General features: G+C 47.7%; 4 protein-coding genes across 7 annotated transcripts in view; all 4 read right to left on the bottom strand.

Annotated features, from left to right (window-relative positions):
• Positions 1 to 796: 796 nt before the first annotated feature.
• On the bottom strand, positions 797 to 2,115 carry cbln11 (cerebellin 11; the record flags this gene model as incomplete). Its single annotated transcript, XM_079758284.1, has 3 exons — positions 797 to 1,145; positions 1,361 to 1,495; positions 1,908 to 2,115. The coding sequence occupies 3 exons, from the start codon at positions 2,113 to 2,115 to the stop codon at positions 856 to 858; spliced, it is 633 nt and encodes a 210-aa protein (XP_079614410.1). The 3' UTR covers positions 797 to 855.
• A 624-nt stretch (positions 2,116 to 2,739) lies between these two features.
• Positions 2,740 to 7,622, bottom strand: LOC307091339 (kelch-like protein 33; the record flags this gene model as incomplete). Its single annotated transcript, XM_079758283.1, has 7 exons — positions 2,740 to 3,363; positions 3,920 to 4,093; positions 4,955 to 5,288; positions 5,466 to 6,062; positions 6,225 to 6,327; positions 6,445 to 7,050; positions 7,617 to 7,622. The coding sequence occupies 7 exons, from the start codon at positions 7,620 to 7,622 to the stop codon at positions 2,814 to 2,816; spliced, it is 2,370 nt and encodes a 789-aa protein (XP_079614409.1). The 3' UTR covers positions 2,740 to 2,813.
• A 25-nt stretch (positions 7,623 to 7,647) lies between these two features.
• LOC307091456 (protein mono-ADP-ribosyltransferase PARP14-like) lies at positions 7,648 to 18,119 on the bottom strand. Of its 4 annotated transcripts, none has more exons than XM_079758441.1 (12): positions 17,866 to 18,119; positions 16,541 to 16,713; positions 14,076 to 15,986; positions 13,742 to 13,975; positions 13,015 to 13,239; positions 12,607 to 12,649; positions 12,243 to 12,389; positions 12,052 to 12,117; positions 11,187 to 11,366; positions 10,657 to 10,795; positions 10,316 to 10,362; positions 7,648 to 8,361 (listed from the first exon to the last, which is right to left on the bottom strand). In XM_079758441.1, the coding sequence occupies exons 1-12, from the start codon at positions 18,038 to 18,040 to the stop codon at positions 8,252 to 8,254; spliced, it is 3,450 nt and encodes a 1,149-aa protein (XP_079614567.1). In that variant the 5' UTR covers positions 18,041 to 18,119; the 3' UTR covers positions 7,648 to 8,251. The 4 variants fall into 4 exon arrangements, with proteins under 4 accessions (XP_079614567.1, XP_079614566.1, XP_079614569.1 ...); XM_079758440.1 differs by having other exon boundaries at positions 7,650 to 8,361; positions 10,310 to 10,362; XM_079758443.1 differs by lacking the exons at positions 16,541 to 16,713; positions 17,866 to 18,119 and having other exon boundaries at positions 7,651 to 8,361; positions 10,310 to 10,362; positions 14,076 to 14,286; positions 14,396 to 14,536.
• A 1,888-nt stretch (positions 18,120 to 20,007) lies between these two features.
• Positions 20,008 to 21,197, bottom strand: part of LOC307091006 (solute carrier family 12 member 3-like) — a gene marked incomplete at both ends in the record, with an annotated part of 12,945 nt that continues 11,755 nt past the window's right edge. Inside the window, 4 exons of the mRNA XM_079757832.1 lie at positions 20,008 to 20,146; positions 20,383 to 20,450; positions 20,537 to 20,672; positions 20,925 to 21,011. Of these exons, the coding sequence (XP_079613958.1) occupies positions 20,008 to 20,146; positions 20,383 to 20,450; positions 20,537 to 20,672; positions 20,925 to 21,011 (430 nt within the window). The remainder of the gene's footprint in view (positions 20,147 to 20,382; positions 20,451 to 20,536; positions 20,673 to 20,924; positions 21,012 to 21,197) is intronic.

Raw genomic sequence — 21,197 nt, 5'->3', positions numbered from 1 at the left:
TTATTAATAGTATATTTATATATCAGTGGCGGCTGGAGGTTTTTAAAGTGAGGGAGGAAGGACTGCACGCTTGCCATTGGCCTGCTTGCACTGTTAGTGGCGTATGGTGGCATAAGTATGTGAGACTCAAGTTGTTTCAGGGTGATTTGGTGAACTACAAAATAGTAGGGTGGGATAATTGTGTGAATTGACACAAATCCACTTGCCACTACATTGCCACTACAAGGACAGAAGGAAAGGATGCAAAGCCAATTAGCCAAATCAGGCCTACTCTTGATTTGTAAAACCAAATAAAAAAATCTGGGCCTATCATTGGGCCTATTTTTGCCCTCAATAACTGAAGCTATTGGTTGTAATTTGGCTATGTTTATTTTCAGCTACAATTGTTTTAAGAAAAATGTAGCGGCTATTCACACCACACCACACCTGGTGGCATGTCATAGGACCTTAAAGATCCCATGATATGCCACCAGGTGTGGGCTGATTAGCCGCTGATTAGCCGAAATGTGAGGCTTATAAAATTTTAGTGAACTTGTGTGTAAAGTGTGTGTAAATCATGTGTATTTTATAAATATTGCAAAAAGTGCTGAGATTGCCTGTGTTTTTTGAGTACGCAGAGAATGGATGTAAAAATAACCAATAAATACAATTAACAGGTAGATGGAAGAGGGAAAAGGGCCATTTTTATTTAAGTTGTCTTCATAAAAACAATTGATCCTCGCTATCAGCCTGCACCAGCCGGACTAATCTGATTAAAGAGACAAATAAAATAATAGGCACGTCGCAGCCATTCCAGCGGTAATCAACGGTAAACATTTAAGCTGCACTGTCGTCGAGCTTCCTGAGGGGGCGCTGTTACATAGGGAACAGCAGAAACCCGGTGAAGGAGCAGTAGTTGTAGCGACTGTCCACAAACACCCAGCTGTCGACCCACAGCTGCATGTGGACTGTGTCTCCGACCGCCAGCAGCAGCGTCACGCCGTTGGAGGAGTGTCCGTTGTCGTAGCTGGCCCCGTTGCTGTACTTGTACGTGGACATCACCCGCCGGTTGGCATGGAATATGCTGAGACCGCTGGGTTTCATCGCTCGGCTGTACCCCGTGTATCGGAAGTAGTAGACGCCTTTCACGGGTGCTGTGAAGACCCCTGCGGTGGAAGGGAAATAGAGAGAGAGAACGAGAGAGAGAGAGAGAGAGAGATTTGACCTTTGACCTTAAGGTTAATGCAGGAAGGAAGCAGGCATCTGTGGTAAAAGTGACATGCATTTGGACTTAAACTTCAACGGACTGACTGCCCAATAGACAGACCAACAGCCACGCAGACAGACAATCGCAGACTGGTAGTCAGACGGACAGACAGACCTGTATCGGGACTGTAGGCGTCGCCGATGTTGGTGAGGACCTTGTTGAAGACTAGTTTAGTTTCATTTGCAAAGGGTCCCAGGTTTTCCTGAGGCGGCGTCGATATGGAAGCCGAGAAGGCCACGTGCGGACGCCCTGCGACGGAGCACAGCGGTACATATGAACAACATGATATCAAGATCATAATAATCATAGTTATGTCCACAAGTTTCATTCCACCGGCTAAACTGGCTCTAGTCAGTTTCGGGGCTACATTCGATACAGGTCTTCTTTTCTTCCTGTTTTTAATCAAAAATGAGCCACTTTCATTCATGACCCTATTTCTGAAACATATTGGACAACAGCTACGTTTCACCGTTCTAGCTGTGTCGTGTGTGTGTGTGTGTGTGTGCATGTGTGTGTGCAAAAGCAAAGTTAACATGGCAATGATCAAATTCTCTCTCTCTCTCTCTCTCTCTCTCTCTCTCTCTCTTTCTCTCTCTCTCTCTCTCTCTAACAAAAGCTAAGTTTCACCATTCTTTAAAGCCCGCCGTGGTCCGTTCTCTACCTCGGCTCTCCCTCTTCAGCTCCTCCAGGACCGAGCTCTGCTCCGTCAGCTGGGCCTGCAGGTCGTCCAGCCTGGCCGTCAGCCTGCCTACCAGGCTGCCGGCCAGCCTCCGGATCTCCGTGGAGGTGCTCCCCCCCGCCTCCTGGTCCCCATGAGCGAGCAACACCACCACCACCCCCAAGACCCCCAGCGCCAGGACCCGAGGCATTTCTACGGCGATGGTTTGTTGGTGGATACGCTCTGCTATGAGATACAGGAAGTGGTTTCAGAAAATGCAACGCACCGTGTGTTCGGAGCGCAGTCGCTGTATCTATGTTGTTGCCCATTTCACCACACTGTGGACACAGCCGCTGATGAAAGGTAAATGATGATGAAATGTTTGTTCGGAGGCTAAAGGGACGGGACGGGATCTTTCCCCCCTTGTGAAATTCAGGACTTTATTCCTGGTTTTCACCTCAGCTCCACAAGCCGTATAAAACCAGGGCTTTGGTTGGTTTTGATCACCTGATCAGGAGGAAACAGAGTGCATTTATTTTATAATGCTGTACTTTATTTATTACAGAGTATAATAAATATAGAGCATATAAACACTGAATCATCTACAATTCAATAATAATCCTTATTCATCCTCAGGTGGGAAACTGGGTCACCCACACACAATCACCCCATCTCACAGATTCTGCCAGACAAATAAATGAAACCCAATCCGTTGCCACATAAAACGTCCCTGCTCCTATCAGGTCTCCGGTCGGATCACATCAACAGTCCATTGATTGTCCTTTAATCCAACGCCCGTCACACCTGCTGCCGTGCATCAGAGTGCCTGGTGTGTGTCTCTAGAAGGTCTACCATCAGGCGCTCCTATGCCTACAGGCAGGTGGCAGCCTGGTACTGGACCCAGGACCGTCACCGCCTCAGACGCCCGGGCAGGTGCAGCAGACAGGCCCGCACGTCGGTGACCGCCCCGGGCATCCGGCCCATGCTCTGCCAGCGGCCGGTGGCGCGGTCGTAGCGGTGGACCAACCCCGTTTCCCGGAAGTCCTCCTGGGATAACCCCCCCAGCACGTACAGCCGCCCCTCCAGGACGGCGGCGGCGGCGCCCACGTGGGCCACGGGCAGCGGGGCGAAGGCGCTCCACGTCCCTCCCCCGCCTGCCTGGAAGTCGTAGGCCTCGCACGCCAGCTGGTCGCCGTAGAACGCCCGCAGGTTGCGCACGCCGCCCGCCACGTACAGCCGGCGGCAGCGGCCCCGCCCGTCCCGCAGGGCCTCCATGACGTGCTGCGCCCGCTCGTGGGTCATGTCGGCCAGGCGGGCGGTGCCGCGGCCGGGCCGGTACAGCAGGGTGGAGTTCAGGCAGCGGTACTGGGGGTCGAACCCCCCGGTGATGAGCAGCTGGTCGCCGGACAGGTGGACGGAGGCGTGGCCGCTCAGAGGCTGGTCCAGAGGTCGGACGTAGCTGGGGGGGGGGGTGGAGGAAGGATTTAAGGGGACCGTTGAATGGTCGTACCGGTGGATCGGGTCTCTCTGGTGCAGCCGTCCCTTAACTCTGCTCCACTGAGCCCGGGATCAACGTTCTCGTTGTGTTTTTACGCTTTAGTGCATCTTGCTTCCACACATATGCAGTTGTTAACCCGATCTGCCCGTGACATCGGTGTCCCAGTGAACGTGTGCACATCACCCAAAACACAAGGCAATTCACACCCTTCCACTCACTCACACACTCTCTGACACAATATCACTAGCTCGCTCAATCGTGCTATATATTTATTATTGCTACTTGCTACCTATTACATTTTAAGCCAGGTATCTTATTTGTTTTATTGTTTCAGCATGCATTCTTTAATGCATTAGACAAATACGTCTCTTGAATCTTGAATCTAATTCACCAGTTTATTCTTATTACATACAGAACCTTTCACTAGACTTTTCATCCCTTTCAAATTCAATATCTTCAGTCAAGTCAGCTATGCCCTGAAACCGTGCTCTCCCGCCCCCCGGTGGCGCTGTCCTACCTCCAGGAGTCAGCCTGCTGGTTGTACACCTCCACGCTGGCCACGTTGGTGTTGATCTGCCGGTCTCCGCCCAGGGCGTAGAGCAGCTCGTCTTCACCCACCACCACCGAGAAGCTGCTGCGGGCCTCCTGCATGTCAGCCAGCCTGCGCCAGCGGTCCAGCTCAGGGTCATAGCTGGGCAGGCGGGTGGGTGAGAGGGTGAGAGGGTGAGGGAGTGAGTGAGCTGTCCCTTGCAGCCAAAACATTTCTGTGACTGTATGCTTTTATCCTTTTACCTCAGTACTTTATTTTTGATATCAATATCCTAATTTACTAGCCTGGATCCGCCCGCCTAAGTACTTCCGCTCAATTTGAATTTCCCTTCAGTACTAGGTCTGGGTCTGCGGTATGTTACTGGGTTTTCTCTGTCTAAATTTTCTACGTCCAATCAGCGAACAGAGGGAGTGGCTGAGAACAATGACGTTAAACGGACATCTTCACGCGCAGTGTTTGGTTTGTTTACAGCCTGTGCGCAACGTCATTCCCGGCCAAACGTTAGCGATTGGTTATGGCAGATCCAGAGTGGCACTGGGCAGATACAATAGTTTTAAACTTCAACAGACACCCGCCTTCAAGTGAGTTAACGTTTGTCAATTGAGTGGGTCCAGACTCTCAAATGGAATGAAGTACAAGAGACTGGTAGGACCAGGCTACTAATTTACTTCACAGTAATTAAGGTTAGCATGGCAATGATCAATCCTACAATGAGCATGCATTAACATGCTCTTTCTCTCTCTCTCTCGCTCTCTCTCTCTCGCTCTACCTGAGCAGGACACTTGACTCCTACAGCCAGAAGGTACTGGGTTTGATCCCCAATGTCCACAGCCCACCTGTAGGCATCCATGAGAGAAGAGGTCCTCACCCCTAGCCTCTCTCTCCTGACCTGCATCTTGACGCACATTAGGCCGAGGGGGCCCACATATCACATAACAGTGCCCACCTCTAGCCTGTACCTCGGGTAACCGTGCCAACCCGGTGGTCAAAGGACGGGCCCACCTGTAGGCGGACTTCATGGTGGCGTCGGGCGTGTAGAAGTCGCAGCCCCCGACCACGTGGAGCCGCCCCCGCACCACCCCCACGGCGTGGCGGAAGCGCGGCCCGTCGGGCAGCGCCCCCAGACGCCTCCACTCCACGTCCTTCTGCAGCCCCATGCCGCTGCGCAGCGCCTGGGAGAACCACAGCTCGCGGCTCAGCTCCCGCTGCTCGGCGCCCCAGCCCAGCAGGTCGCCCCCCACCAGGACAAGGGCGTCGTCGGGACGCCGGAGCCGGCGCCGCGCCTCCGGGAGCTCGGTGCTGAACTCCTCCAGAGCCCAGAGGTAGAACTCCATCTCTGGGGAGCCTCCTTCTCCTGGTCCTCCAGCACCACCTGACCCTCCTCCTCCTCCAGCTTTTCCGATTCCGCCACCTCCGCTTCCCCCTCCTCCTTCAGCTCCTCCTACTCCTCCAGCCCCACCTTCTCCTCCTCCACCACCTCCTCCTCCTCCTCCTCCTCCTCCTCTTCCTCCGCTGCACTCCATGCGCAGGGCGACGGCCCTCACCTCCTGGAACTCGCGGAAGGTCATGAGCGGGAAGCGGACCCGGCGCATGAGCGCCGGCGCCGCGGCCAGGCGCTGCTCGGGGTCGGCCAGCACCCAGGCCGCCGCCGCCCGGAAGGCACACAGCTCGCTGGGCACCACCAGCGCGTCCGACCCCAGGTACGCCAGCAGCCGGTCCGGCGCCAGGTCGGGGAAGGCGGGCGCGGCCGCCACCTCCGGGAAGTTCCTCAGGACGAAGTCGTCGGCGTCCGCCAGCAGGCGGGCCGCGCCGTACGCCCCGGCGAAGGACGCCACGTCTAGGCAGGTGGCCGCCGTCATCTCCCGGCGCATGAAGTCCTTGCAGAGCGCCAGAGCGCCGCGCACCTGGAGGCGGTGGGCGGCGCAGGCCAGCTCGAACACGCCGGCCCAGCCCAGGGGCAGGGCGCCGCGGTAGGAGAAGCCCACCAGGGGGAGCAGCTCGGAGGGGGCCAGGCCGGGCAGGGAGACGCGGGGCTGGCGGGACTCCCGCATGCCGCTGGTGAACATCCCCCTGAAGTAGTCGCTGCTGGCCGCCAGGAGTGCCCGGTGGGCTGCACGGGGGGGGGGGGGGGGGGGGGGGGGAGAGACAGAGAGAGAGAGAGAGAGAGAGAGAGACCAGAAGTTGTACAAAAAGCCGGCAGTTGGATTTCTTCAATTTCTTCATGTATATTCATTCAATCATTCATGTGAAATATGAGTGAAATGAAGCTGACCCTGAACCGCTGTGCCGTCCACATCCAGAACCACATCACAGCCCACTCCCTCCTCCCACAGCTCCTCCACGCACCGGAGACTGGCCTTCATCTGTTCTGCTGCCCTCCTCCTCCTCCTCTCCTCCTCCCCCTCCTCCCCCTGCTTCTTCTGGATCTCCCCCTCCCGGGCACAGAGATCCAAGACTCTTGGGACCCCCAGGGCATCGGCCGCGGCCCGTACCCGGGCCACGGTGCCTCCGTCCAGGCACGCCGTGTCCCCGCTGTAGGCGAAGTCCAGGACCGCCCGCAGCCCTACGGGGTCCACCTCAGGACCCAGACTCAGGGACCAGCTCCCGACCCCTCCGGCTCCGGGGTTGGCTTGGTGGTCCCGCCGGGTCTCCAGGGCGTCCCGGACCAGGGAGCTGACGGCGGCCAGGACGGGGGAGTGAACCCGGAGGGTCGCCCCCCCGAGCCCCGCGGTGCCTCGACCCCCCAGGATCAGGGTGAGGTCGGTGAGGAGGGAGCACTCCCGGAGTCCCCTCAACGCCGCGTACACCTCCCCGGGGTGGCTCTCGCAGCAGTGCTTGAGAACCCCGTCGTCCCCCTCCTCTGGCGCCCGCCTCTCTCCTCCTCCGGCCGCGTCAGTCTCCTTCTGCCGTCCTGCGTCTCCCCCCCGCCGTGGGGGCTCCTCCCCCCGCCTCGGGTTCTTGGGCACCGCGGGGCCCATGATCCTGGCGTCGTTGTAAGCCTCGATTCTCCGCAGCTCCCGTCGGTCCGCCTCCTCCACCCCCTCGTCTCCTTCCTCCCTCGCCCGCCTCCGCAGCGCCTTGTCCGTCCTCCAGCGCTCCTCGCATCCCGCGGGGAGGTGACGGGGCGGGAGGTCCACGGCGATTCAAACCAAACAAAAAACCCCGCTGTGGGCTGAACTGTGGTTCCGATGTCGTTACAGGCTGTTAATAGTTAGCACGGAGCATTCGCCATAGATAACAGCGTTCTATAATAATAGTTGATTCTGTATTTTTTTTATACCAACCTTCTTTCTACCACTGGCCAATTGAACAGCATAAACTCAAATTAAACTGAAAGCTGGATCCGAAGGCTCAAAATTCAGTTGTTTTTCTCAGCCCTACCGCGTTGTCGGTTCTGGGATACAAACAGCCGTCTATTTCTGGATCTGTGGGTGAGCGGGATTCAGTTTCAAAACAAGTCTTTAAGCTTGGTCAACGTCGCTTTACAGAGACCCTAGAATTAAAATAGATTAATAAACCATACTTTATATTCACTGAAAACTTTTTTTATGCGACTTATACATTACTTTGACTTTAATATTAATTTAAGTAATTGAGTCTTAACTTTTAGGATATTATAGTGATTTTTATTTCATTAACAAGTTGAAAATCTTTGAAAATATACGGCCATATACAGTGTCATAACATACAATATCTCATTTTTAAAAGGGTATCTGCAGTGTAAATTTGAGTTACACTTAAAATGCTTTTTACTCAAAAATTGATATTTTGGGACAGATAAACACAAATACTCCACACTCATACGTTTGCTGTTCAACCCTTTATTTATGGAGATACAAGGAAAGAGTTAATTTCAAAATTGTAATAAAAATTGTTATAAGGAATTTGAAGTATATGTTCTTTAATATAACATTGTAATAAGAATTACAGGCTGATGATAACATATTAAATCCATAGTAGCCTACTAAATTAACACTACACTTTTAAATGTTTATTAATTATTATTAATTATGATTTTGAAACCATCTTTTAATCACTTTGTAAATATTTCTCAATTCCCTCTGGATGCGTTTTCAACCCACTGTCAATTTAAAGCGGACTAATACAAAACTATTTACGACATTACACCATTTATGACCGCTAATCTGAAGCAATGAATTTGGATGCGACATGTCATGAAGGAGCAGGTATGGCTTAAGGCCTCTTGCTCAACGCGCCTAGGTAGGCCCTGGAGCAACGATGGGGATCCAATCCCATCAGCAGCTCTCGGCCGCGGGTCAAACATTAGTTATTCGTCTTTCAAGAAATTGGACAAGTTTTCCAAGATTGAGTTGGTTTGCGGTTGGCACTTGAGGAGGAGAAAGAAGGTGAAGAGCTTTGGGTGTTGGTGCCAAGGTCCTCCCAATCATCTGAAACACGGTAAAAATAAAGAATAGAAATGACACAGTGGTTCACTGTGAAAAAAAATCCTCACAAATGAATGTAAGAAAGTGACGTCAGTTAGTGCCTGATTCATGCAAAACACACACAAATGAGACTCTGTGTGCTTAAAGGTTTGTGTCGTTAGATACCCAGTCATATTTTTAAATGGTCTTGCATCATTCCCTCATTTTCCCCTGAGACGGGAGGGATCCGTATCTACCTATAATTACGTTTTTTTGCGTAATTTAGCGTACACACTCACCGCAGCGTAAAGTGTAGAGGGGGGGGGGGGGGGGGGGGGGGGGGGGGGGGGGGGGGGGGGTATAAACGGTACAGAGAGTACACCGGTGTGAATTTGGCTACGGTATGACGTTACCGTGTGACCAGTAGTTCACACGAGTGCTAAAGACGCAGTGGTATTATTCATAATACCATCCGGTGGCGCACACAGCTTTTGGCCGTGTTCTATAAGATATTCTAGAACACTCCGGGAGCTCTGGCGGGAGACCTGGAGCTCTATATCTAAATAATATATCATATAATCTATAGACATCTATAATATAATAAATAATATCACGGCCAAAAGCTGTGTGCGCCCCCGGATGATATTATGCATAAACGACTGCGTCGGGTTTTCCGACGTCTCTCGTCCTACCACATCTCTCTGAAGTCGCAGTTTAATCTGGACTTCAGAGAGTCAAAGCCGAGAATCAACACAGGGGTCTTATTTTGCAGACCCGCACCCGCCCGTACCCGTGAATTACATACCGCACCAGACCAGACCTGCAATAAATTATTTTTCACCCGTTTCATCCAAATTGTGCGGTTCGGGTAGAACGTGAGCACAATTCGGGTACCCGCGGGTACCCGAACCCGTGCAGGACTCTGGCCGAGATAACCCCCACTACGAGTCTTTACTTGTTGTGGAAGTACCAGAGACGTCCGAGAACCCGACGCAGTCTTAAATTCATAATATCATCCGGAAGCGCACACAGCTTTTGGCAGTGATATTATATATAATAATATATAGATACCAATATATATTATATAATGTTACATAAAACGGCAACAATCACTTTCTCCTCCTACTGGGATTCCTCCTGCTGGGATTCCTCCTGCTGGGATTGAACGCTGATTGGCATTGTGGGAGTTGTTGTCTTCAATCCACAAGCGCCAAAAAGTCACGGTCATTTGAACTTTTCTTGGTCAAGAAGGCAATAAATTAGAAATTTATGTAACTAGTCGACTACATATATGACCCACTTTCAATACAGAATCATGTCTCCACCGGTGAAATGCTCCTTTAACTATTTCCATATGATCACCTTGTCCATTCCCTTTCAGAGGCTCAGTCTTCATGTCATAAGTCCATTTTAAGTAAAAATAATAAATTAATGCTATTTTGATAAATTTTTTTGGGGTTTCAATGATTTGAAAAAATAAATATGTTCTTAAAATGTTTTGTAACAATGTCACTTACATGAGGTAGAGACCTCATCTGTTTCCTAGCAATGTTTTTTTTTTTTGGAACACCCGCCTGTCAATGTGGTTGCCACGTTTGCCTGTTGGATTTTGTTTTGTTTAGCAGCAAAAATACGGACAACCAGCAGGAGTCAGTCGAGCGTCCAAGAGCCGTTTTGGAATGCAAGAGTTGATTATTTCACTCACTCAATGGCAGACTTGTTAACTGTTTTTTTTTATCAAAGTACCAGTTACTCATCTTTGATTGTTAATCACTGCAGCCATCATTTGTTGAAAAATCTTTTGAATTTATAATTGTTTAAAGCTAGGGTAGGCGATTTGGAGCAACCGGTGAGAGTGAGCGACATTTTTCAAGCATCCAACTGAAATAAAAACACCCCTCCCTTTAGGCCTCCATCCGAGGCCAATCCACCAAAATGCAGTAGAAATAATGAAATGTAATGAAATTCAAACCTTGACCTTGCTGTTGACGCGCAGTTTCTTCACAGCGATTCTGAAGCACCGATCTGAATTAAAATGTTTCGATATTAATAATAAAAATCATACAGTTGAAATCCAAACCAATATTTCAAACCTATATTTTAAATATGCTGCTAATTTCACTAGAAGATGTTTATCATTTCTTGAGTCAACCGTTCAAACAGGTTACGTGAGAATGGAGAAGCCCACTAACGCTCCCCGCCCCATCAGAACATCTCAAAACATGCTTATTTCCCAGATAAGGTAACATTTTCAGACTTCTTTGGGTCTGTTCCCCACCGTTGCTTTATGCCTGGAAGAAAGGAACATTTCCGTTGTACCTGAAATCCTTCTGCACATCCCGCTGCTTAAAGACAATGCGGACCAGGGTTAGGGTAGTTTGACCCATGCTCCTCAAAGCTGCTTCAATTCCATCCAGCATGGCGGTACAAGCAATTTTAGGATCCATATCCCCCGCGCCTGGCATTGACAAGACAATCACAATCAGGCTCCGGGATTTAGTTGCATTTGAATGCTGCGTCCTCAAAGTACCAAAAGGAGCAAGCTTGATTAGGAACACCTGAACCCCCGCTTTCAGGGGATGACTAGGAGTGCGCTGGGCTCTTTGGCTGGCGGCCATCCTTGTTCCATCTTCTAAAAGCTAGCTGGGTGGGGGGAATGAATTTGGAATTCCGCATTCAATTCCATCACCCAGCTAGCGTTATACCAAGTTGTCTGCCAGGTGAATATGACCCATAGGGTCCAGATAGACAGGCATGAAATGACAGAGACATAACAAGAAGAGGATACTTGAAAGTTTAGCGGGGTCGATGGTTGGATTGCTAACGGATTACACACACACTGAACGCACCTGTGCCCAGAGCTGGGAAGGAGACAGAGCTGTGGCGTTTTGATTCAAAACTCTTTAAGATGAATTCACAGGTCTCACATATCCTCTTTGCATCGCTGTTGAAGGTGGCGTGAATGATCTCCTTGCATTTCAGCATTCCAGGTCCAGTGGAAAACCAATCATTTGACCAAGCTAGGGCAGCTGAGATTACAAAATGAAAAGAGTTAAGAGAGTAAGTTCAAGGAGAAATCCGGTGTTAAATGGATCTGGGAAATGTTTGGTATGGTAACGAGTTGGAATATTCGTTTTGGAGCAAAAAAAGCACATATAGACGCATTCTTAAGTTGGCTGTTTTAAGCAGATTCAGAACTTAGGGGGGTTTACGATAGGGGCATGTCTCATTTTAAAAACGAAATCGCTATTTTAAACCACTTACAAGGCTAGAAGTAGCCCGACACTTCTTTGGGTAGTATAATAATGGTCTTAATATATAAAACGTGGCATTGACAACTTTGTAAGTGTACAGATTGTTGAAGACTAGATGGCGTTGACGGGTGAACTACTGATTGTATTGTGTGTATAAAATGTCCTTTGTAATAAACAATCTGTACGCCTACAAAGTTATCAATCAATTTTACACCGGATCTTCTCCTTTAAGGAGGGCTAAAATTGAAATAGTCTCCTACAGAGTTAGGCACCGATCAACAACAACCAACCATACTCACAGAGCATTTCACGCACAAACAGCTGGATCCTTGTGGCATTTCTAACAAATCACACTTCTTTCTCTTCATCTACTTCCCACCAGTACAAAGCATTCTGATCTTGAATGCTTTTCTCCTTTGACAGGAACTTGCTAGAGGTTTGGTGTACATTTGATACCAACCTAGTTTTTCAGCAAACTTCTCTTTAATCTGGGTTCCCGCTGCCCCGAGTATGGCCTTGGAAACACCTGTGGGGGTTAATTAATTTAGTTGAATGCTGTTCTCTATTGTCAGAACAGGCAAAATTGGTAAAAAGACACCACAACCACAATAAAACAATAACATGTTTCTCCTATGAGGAGGACTAGAGTACCTGATTGGTCTGGAAATCTATTTATTGTGTTTACAATGACATCCGTTTTCTCATCAACGATGTCAGCGCGAACCAGCTCAAGCCTGACTCCGCCCACCATGGCTGTGACCATGTCAGAGTGATGCAAGACATATCTAGAGAAGGAAGCTGAAGAGGAGACAACAATAATTACACTTAAAAAAAGGACCCCTACCAGTTGGTCCAGTCCACCGTAGGTAGGCTGGTTCATACCTCCATCTGTCCTATCAGCTGGGTGTACACTCCCACGTGTGGCGTCACTTTAGTGAGTATTCAATCAATGTCACACCTAGTGGTAAAATAGGGCCCCTCCGATGAGGTAACCCACCGCAGTATCTCCACCTACCTCTGGGGGCAGCGGTGCTATGGGTCTGTTGTGGGGTCATGGCCTGTACACAAAGGCGGAAGAGAACAGATGCTGGCTGTTATTACCAGAACATTCTATCCTGTGATGCACAGAATGTTTGTTAGGAAAGAATGGATTCCTCATTTTTTCTAACGCAAACTCTTTGAATGAGTTTGCGTTAAACCCATGCTTGATGCTATAAACTAATGCCATTATCACCGGCGTGTTTAAAGGAAAAGAGGTAATCTTTTGAACACTTACTGGAGTTGGTAGTGACTCATTGGTTACCATGGCGTTTTACCTCAGTCAGTTACAGAATGCCCAGATAGCAGTCATTTAATGAGCAAAATAACCAAATCAAAAAAATTAACACTATATCTATCTTTGAGACCCAAATTATGTTTTTGCCTTTTGTGTTTGGTGGTCCTTGGGGTGCACCACAATGCGGACCACCAGTGGCCTGCCACTGTGTCTGTTCAGCTTGGGCGTTCCGATCACCTCCAGCAGGGCGGATTCGGCCACATCTGCGGGGAATTGCAACACTCCCCCGGTACCGAGCATGGGGAAAGCAACGGAGTCAAATCCTTGGTCTCGACAGGAAGTCAAAACGTGTTCAAGCCCACGTTGCAGAGCCTGGGAAGGTACGAAGGGGAGGAAGATAATGTTTGAGGGTAATGCAACGACAACTCACACATACTATTATATAACGCAGCTCTCAATTCCATTTGTAAGGCCAGACATGTTTGTGAACCATTGGTTAATGTTAAAGTGACAAGATTTAATATTCTAACTAGCTCGCAGTGTAAAATGTACTATTTTAGATATACTATATATACATATATACTGTACATATATATATATATATATATATATACTATTTAATATAAATATACTTTTTCAATGTATATCTGTAGTCAATGCTAATTGATAAAGTGATTTCAATCATGTTATCAATAAAAGCCCATCCTATAAATGATGTTTTCTAATCTACAAATAAAAGATGCTGGCCTTCTAATGACTATAACAACAACTAATACTAATACAACTAATGCTGCTAACAAAGAGTACCACTTAAAGCAGAGGTAGTCAATACTGAGGAAATGCAAATGTGTTAACTCCTAACACGCCATAGTACCAGGAGAGCTGCTTCACTGTGTTGCTCATCCCAGGGCAGAAGATTAACGAAGAAGACCTTTCGACAGTGAAGCTTCTCGTGACCATTAACGTCGACTTCAACAGGCAACTGCCATTTCTTTTTGTTCTTCGGAAACGCAGTCTTCAACCTTTGTCCGATTATCTCAGACAATGTTTTCCCCAAACCAGTGGAGCGAGGGTCATGTTCTTTCATAGGTGAGACTATGGCATCAACCTGGCAAGAGGAACCAGGGGAAGGGGGGGGGAGGTCAATCCTGCAACCATTTACAACATAAAATGGGGTGCACATTACAGCACAATAACCTAATTCCTACTTGCTGTTTCTCGATGAGCCCCACCGCAGTCTCCAACTTGATGCCACTGAAATCTGTCCCAGTGTTTACTGGATCAGCGCCAGAATTGGACCCTCCACTCGAGGCTCCAGCGCTCTCATGGAACCAGCGATCCCCGGATACTTCTGGTTCTGCAATCTCCATGGAAAACATCCTGTCGCAAGCCGCTTTCAAGGCCTCCACTACCTTCTCTCTGGTGTCAATCAGGGTAATTTGGTTCAGATGTTGGCTTTGTCTCCCAAAGTGAAACACAGCTAATGCAATTGCTTCTGCACAATCACTGAAAAGAACTTTGGAATTACCTGAGCTTATACAGGGCATGGCTATGGACTTGAACTCGTTATCATCCGCCAGTTTCAGTGCTGACCAAACCGATTTTTTCAGGGAGAACTTCTCACTGCCATTCTCATCTCCCTGTACAGGCCTGACGATGTGAATCAGCTTCTTGCATTTCAGACGCCCTCCCGTAGTCATTACTGTGTCCCCTGTAGCATATTTCCCATGATCTCTTACTAAATCTGTACTTTCTTTCTGCACTTCAGGACCTCCTGCGCGGCTCAGGGCCTCAGCAACGCCTCCGTCATGATCCAGGTTTCTATTGGCGGCATTCACCAGCACATCTGCATCTTCCTTGGTGATGTCACCACAACACACATGCACGCTTACTCTCCCGGAAAGGTTATAAGATTGACTCCCCTTTCCTCCTTGGAATTGTCTTGCAGCCACTTCTTCTTGATGCTCATTCTGTTTGTGAGGCTTGCGAGAAGGGTCATCATTCGTAATTCTTCCTTCCTCGCCATAGTTTACTGGATTGGCCCCAGAATTTGACCATCGACTTAAGGCTCCAGGGCTCTCATGGAACTGGCGATCCCTTGCTGTTTCTTGTTCTGCATCGTCCGAGGAAAAAATCCTCTCACACGCCGCTTTTAAGGCCTTCACTACCTCCTCTCTGGTGTCAATCAGGATAATTCTCTTCAGGTACTGGCTTTGGCTCCCAAAGTCAGAAACAGCTTTGACAATTGCTTCTGCACACAAACTGATGGGAACTTTGAAAATTCCTGAGCTTATACAGGGAATTGCTATGGACTGGAACTTGTTATCATCCGCCAGTTTCAGCACTGACTGTACCGAGCGTTTTAGTAATTGCCCCTCACGGCCATTTGCCTCGCCCTGTACTGGCCCAACGATGTGAATAAGCTTCCTGCATAGTAGTCGCCCTCCCGTAGTCATTACTGCATCCCCTGTAGCATATCTCCCATGTTTTCTTACTAAAGCATTGCTTTCTTGCTGCACTTCAGGACCTCCTGCGTGGCTCAGGGCAGCAGCAACGCCTCCGCCATGATCCAGGTATCGATTGGCGGCATTCACCAGCGCATCTGCATTTACCTTGGTGATGTCATCACAACACACCAGCACGTTTACTCCCCCGGGAAGGTCATAACGTTGACTCCCCTTTCCTTCTTGGACTTCTCTAGCAGCAGACCCCATGTAGTCTCTGGGGCCAGGCTGATCAGAAAGGGGCCTACTTTGTGGTTTTTCATACCAGAGAGAACTTCCCTTGTGGGATCCTGATTGATAAGGCTGCACTGTGATACTGGGGGATTCTGCCTCTGCAGGTTTTCCTTGCATGTGGTCAACAATGTCTACCTTGTCATCCCCTTGCTCCTCCCTATCCTCCAAGGGCTTGAATTCGTCCCCATCAGGTGGGAACTTCCCTGTACCACTAACTAGATGCAACTGAGCATGACCGCCAAAGGATAGGAGCTCATCCTCCGGGTGCTGCCCTTCCATTGAAGGTTCTTTCAGAGGATTTTGGAGAGGGGAACTTTTTAAGTGTACTTGATGATTTGGATCAACGGGAGGCGATTGTGAGGCAGCAGCACAAAATTCAGTCTGGAAAGTAGAAAGAAAACATACATTATTCAATTACATTCAGGAAATTCGGCTCTAAGACAATCTCATAAACCTTTCCAAGTTGCTTATTTTAAGTCCAACACTTTTATATCAGTTCAAATATATTAAAAGTACTGGAGGTAAGATTCAAGAGTTCTCATTTAAATGTAATCTATTATAAATGCCATAGCCATCCTTCAAATGGCTATGGCCGCGCCTGCCTCTTTATGAGACTCAGGGCTCTTTTCTGACCAATCAGGGCATCTCTTCCCTGATTGGTTTGGAGGATCCATCTTGCCTGTCAATCACATGTGCACACACAGTGCTATCATGGCTACGCCAGGGCCATTTGCATGTTTGTTAATGGTGGAGAAACATAGGAATAGAGGGAGAGGAGAGAGCGGGCTCTACAGCAGCAGAGTTGCATTTCACGCACCTGTGATTGACAGGCAACAGGGATTCATTGAACCAATCAGGGAAGAGATGCAACAGAGGTGCAGTCAGTAACTGGTCATATCGATTTCATATCAATACAGCCCATAATAATAGCTCACCTCAGGTGGAGATGACAACCCCACTTTCGGGTTATCAGCTTCGGGTTTAGTTGTTGTGATGGTAGACGGGTCAGGAAGGAGAGACTCTGGGGTTTCATGGACGATAAAGCTGGGAAAATCGTTGTGGTTGCTCTCGATCGCGTGATCACGTTTCTCCAGCACTCGTAGCTGATCTGAAACAACGTATGAAGATGAGCATTTTGAACATTTTATGTTCAGTTTAGCTCAGAATTATGTTTATGTCAGAATTATACCTTATGTTCAGAATGGAGTCTCTAGGGGAAAAATTGAGGAGGGAGATAGGTCCCAATGTTTGTAGAGAATAATAAAGAAGAAAGAATAAAACTGAAGAAGAACAATAGTGGAGCGCTGAATGCAGCATTCACCAAATTATAAAATAAATTTGATGAAGAGGACAATAACTTCTAATGGCTGTCTTAACTACCCAATGTTGATATTAGTTGAGGCAGCCTACAGCAGGCTTACCCATTTATACTCTCCTAGTAGATGGACAGGTTATCAGATATGATATTTTGCATATGTGAGGAACGCTTTGTGTAGTAGGCCTCTCAGGCTACACTCCGCCCTTGCATTTTCCAAGCCCCAACCACAGCGAGTTCTAGCAGCATCCAATGCGGAAAACACAAACATTACAGTAGCACCGGTTTGGTACCACTACGAGGTGGTACCAAAAGTGAGCAATTCTTCGTTGACTCACTTGTTAAACAGGCCGTTTTCACGGCCTGTTTAACGGCCTTTCACGGCCTTCTCCCTCCCCCCGACGGCCTTCTCCCTCCCCCTGACGTCACCTGTGTATTATTTGAATATCTTAGTATTGAATGCAAAATAACAAGGCACATTTATACATGACACTATAGGACCAGTTTAATATAAAACACAATTTTATACAATATATAAGTAGGGGGTCCCCGCTCCATCTCGCCATCAGTTTGGGGGTTCTTGGCCTGGAAAACGTTGAAGACCCCTGATCTATGGTATTTCCTGGCCCTTCGTGGAGCCTGGCACGGCGCCCTGACGCGCAGATCCTATCTACTTCATTTGAACTTCATTGTCAAAACTAAAGTTATGGCGTATGCACGCACATTAAAGAAAACTGACACCAAAAAATAAAAGATAACACAAAATAACTATGTGACGCAGCGGAAAACTGAAGCCAGCCAAGTCATATTCATAGGAAATAACACAATGGTTTCACTTTCGCTTTTAGGGTAAACCCCAAGAACATAAGATAACGAATACATCAAGACCCAAGTTATATTATGAGACCTAATACGTTATGTTATAGTATCTTTGTTGTGTCTCACCTTCTCGATCTTCGAATGCAATTCTATAAACATTTCCTTTGACAACTTCCAGTCGTTCGCATTCCCCACCGCCTGATTTACGTTTATTCTTGAAGTAGTTTAAGATTCTCCGTTTCCTTTTGTCGTCCATGTCAGGACACTCAAAGTAAACCTCAAATTTGAACGAGGCGTCCATAGCGCCGTCCAAGTTCAACCACGATGATCAAATCTATCGCTTCTCGGACTTGGAGTTTGTTGGCTTGTAGGCGATGATCTGCGCTCTGACTCGCTGACACCTGACCTCTCCCCACAAACGCGTCACACGTTTCTCCAATACGTTGTAATGATTGCACTTCGCCACACGATGGTGATACGTCTTCAAAGTTCACTTCTATTTGACAAGTTTGCAATACATGTATGTTTGACTTTGGTTCAAAGCACTGTACTAGGCTATATTGAATTGTACGGACATACGAAAATGAAATTTAAGCTATCAAAGCTATATATATCCTTTCTCTCCCCTACAGACAGAGCCACGCCCCCTCCTGTCTCTCCCCTACAGACATAGCCTCTGATGTTCCCTTGTGCATTGACCTATCGTTGACCTTGAGGCCTTCACTTGCTATAGTATGGTGTTGATTAAGCCACCTGTTTGCACCGATCCAGGCTTGTCAACTTAAAGGGAGTGTTGGTAAGATGAATGGGGTATTCTATTTACTGTCTATTTGGAATCAGCTGTGGTGTGTGTGTGTGTGTGTGTGTGTGTGTTTGTGTGTGTGTGTGTGTGTGTGTGTGTGTGTGTGTGTGTGTGTGTGTGTCAGTGTGTGTGGGGGGGAGGTGGGGGTATGTGTCTTAATGATTGGTTTCGTTGTGGCGGCACTATTTCGGTCTTCAGTATCGTAATTATGATTTGTTTTTCCTAAATTGCAGTATTTATTCCCAAAACATCCCTAACACTGGTTTGTGTTGTGTTGTGTTATGGTGCCACAAAATAAACAAATCTGCATGTATGAAACCATTTCATAACGTTGTACATTACAAAGGAAGTGAGAAACTATTTAGTTTAATACAGAAAGCAGCCGTTGTACAGAGAAGAATGAGCAAACATGGTAGGTCTATATAACACCTAAGTAATCAAGTTTCAGTAATCACTCTTAACCAAGGGCGTAGGAACCGGGGGGGACGGGGGGGATGTGTCCCCTCCGTCCCCCCCGGTTCCTACGCCCTTGGCTAAGGAACGGTTAAATCACTGGCTTTGCGAGACCATAAGTCTGAATAACATTCTGGATATGAGATACATGTTTCAGCTACTACCAAGGGCGTAGGAACCGGGGGGGACGGGGGGGGACGTGTCCCCTCCAATATTGGAGACAGGCGCATTTGTCCCACCAAAATTTTTTACCAGGGGGAGAAAAATATTTTATTTTATTTTGAAAGCGCAACACAGCGTCTTGTCACCGCTTCTTATTCTACAAAAACTGGATGATTGAGCGTGCAATTAAATAATTGATTTGATATTTATCAGTTCATTACTGCCATTCAAAATGTGTTTTCCTTTACATTTACAAATGTATCTTTTTAGTAGAATAAAATATATTTGTGAATTTTTTCAGTGTAGCTAATTTATGACATATTTCTGTTCAAACCATTAACGGATCTGTCAGGTTTCCGATATGTGTCCCCCCCAATGTTAAACTCATTCATACGCCCCTGATCTTAGCTATTAATAAGCTATAAGGTAATAATTATAAGTTACTTTTCAATGTGAAAAACGGCCATCACCTCGCTGTTCCTGCTCATACCATAATTTAAGAGGTTACATATCATAACTTCATACTTCATATATGTTATATTACATTTCTAAAACATTTCAAAAACATTGTTATCATATTTGGCTTTCGGCTTTTTTAAAAAGCCGCAAAAAAAATAATTATTTATACTGGCGTGTGAATTGGTTAGCAGCAGTAGAATGTTGACATTATAATTCACTAGCAGAAAATGCTGACGCAGGGGCGATTCTTGACCAATTTCCATGGGGGGGCCAGGCTCGGACCAGTGGTTTTGTTGGTTACAGCATTAATTTCAGTAGCATAGTATAGGGTACGAGGTCAGCTTTACCCCCCCACCCCCCAGAACCGCCCCTGTGCTGACGAGTAATGGAATTCACTGGCAGTAGAACGTGAGCACGTTCTGCTGGTTTCCTCGTATCAGGACAACAGGACAGTGGAGGCCGGACGTCAAGGTTTCCAGCCAGGCCATATAGAGCGACATGGGGCAGTCGGTCTGAGGCACGGGCAGGCTCCTGGAGAGGGTCAAACCGACACAGTGAGGAACCGCTTGGAGCTTTGTGAGCGAGTCACAGACTTTCTATTTTAATTAGAAGACCTTTTTAAATGTACGCACTTAACGTACACACACAAATAGGCAAACGCGCACACACACACGCACGCACACACACACACACACACACACACACACACACACACACACACACACACACACACACACACACACGCACACACACAGTTTAATACTCACACTAAGACCAGGGCGGCGTGTTCAGAATTTCTCCGGATAATTTCGTTCAATCTTACTTTTGTGTTGGACTGAAATGTGCAATAAATAAATATTAGTGACAGTAATGACACTCAAATGCAAACACAAACGCAAACACAATGTATATTACACACACCTTGCTTCGGAGGGCTTCCATCTCCTTGTCAGATATCTTCAACGGACGGAGAGTCTTCAGTTCGCTTTCCGAGGTGCCGTCCTGCTGTTCCTCATTCAGCCTGTAGGGGGCGACAATGTCCTCAAACCTCTTCAGGCTGCGAAGAGAGAGAGAAAAGAAGATCCGTGACCTCATTATCCACTAAACTTCTGCTGTCAGTGTTTGCTTATTTCCATGATCACATGACGCACCATTCATTGCGGCACAAAATAACATGCACATGTTTTAAATGATCCCAAACATTAATCACATTATTTCCAGAAACGTCCACCTCCACTTTTTAACTATCAGAACACATTGTTGCGGGCGGCCTCACCCACCGCTACACATCAGGCTTGGCGGGACCTACTTTTTGGGCTGAGGCGTCCTCTCGCTGTCCGTCATCACGATGACGTCGTGGAAGTCCAGACGGAACCTCTTCAGCAGAGAGATCATTCTGAAATCAAACCACCAATGTTGCTTTAAAACAGGCAGCTTGCTTCCAACTTGCTTCGCGCTCTACGCAGTTACAATCTTATCATGGAGTGTTCCGTGCTAAGAACCCAGCGGGGTCTCCATGGAGACGGGGAAAAAGAATTGCTGTCGGCCGAAACTTAACCAAATAAAAAATTCTCTCACAGAG

Source organism: Pollachius pollachius (assembly GCF_949987615.1).
Source record: "Pollachius pollachius genome assembly, chromosome: 20".
Lineage (NCBI taxonomy): Eukaryota > Metazoa > Chordata > Actinopteri > Gadiformes > Gadidae > Pollachius > Pollachius pollachius.
This window is presented reverse-complemented; position numbering and strand designations above follow the sequence as displayed.

What these genes read in the sequence shown, in the direction of transcription:
- LOC307091456 (XM_079758440.1), bottom strand. Translation starts at nt 18,040, where the DNA reads ATGGACGCCTCGTTCAAATTTGAGGTTTACTTTGAGTGTCCTGACATG. An exon ending in GGCTCATCGAGAAACAGCAA is followed by an intron (nt 13,976 to 14,075) that starts GTAGGAATTAGG and finishes TCCTCTTGCCAG; the next exon opens with GTTGATGCCATAGTCTCACC. An exon ending in ACAGTGAAGCAGCTCTCCTG is followed by an intron (nt 13,240 to 13,741) that starts GTACTATGGCGT and finishes GTACCTTCCCAG; the next exon opens with GCTCTGCAACGTGGGCTTGA.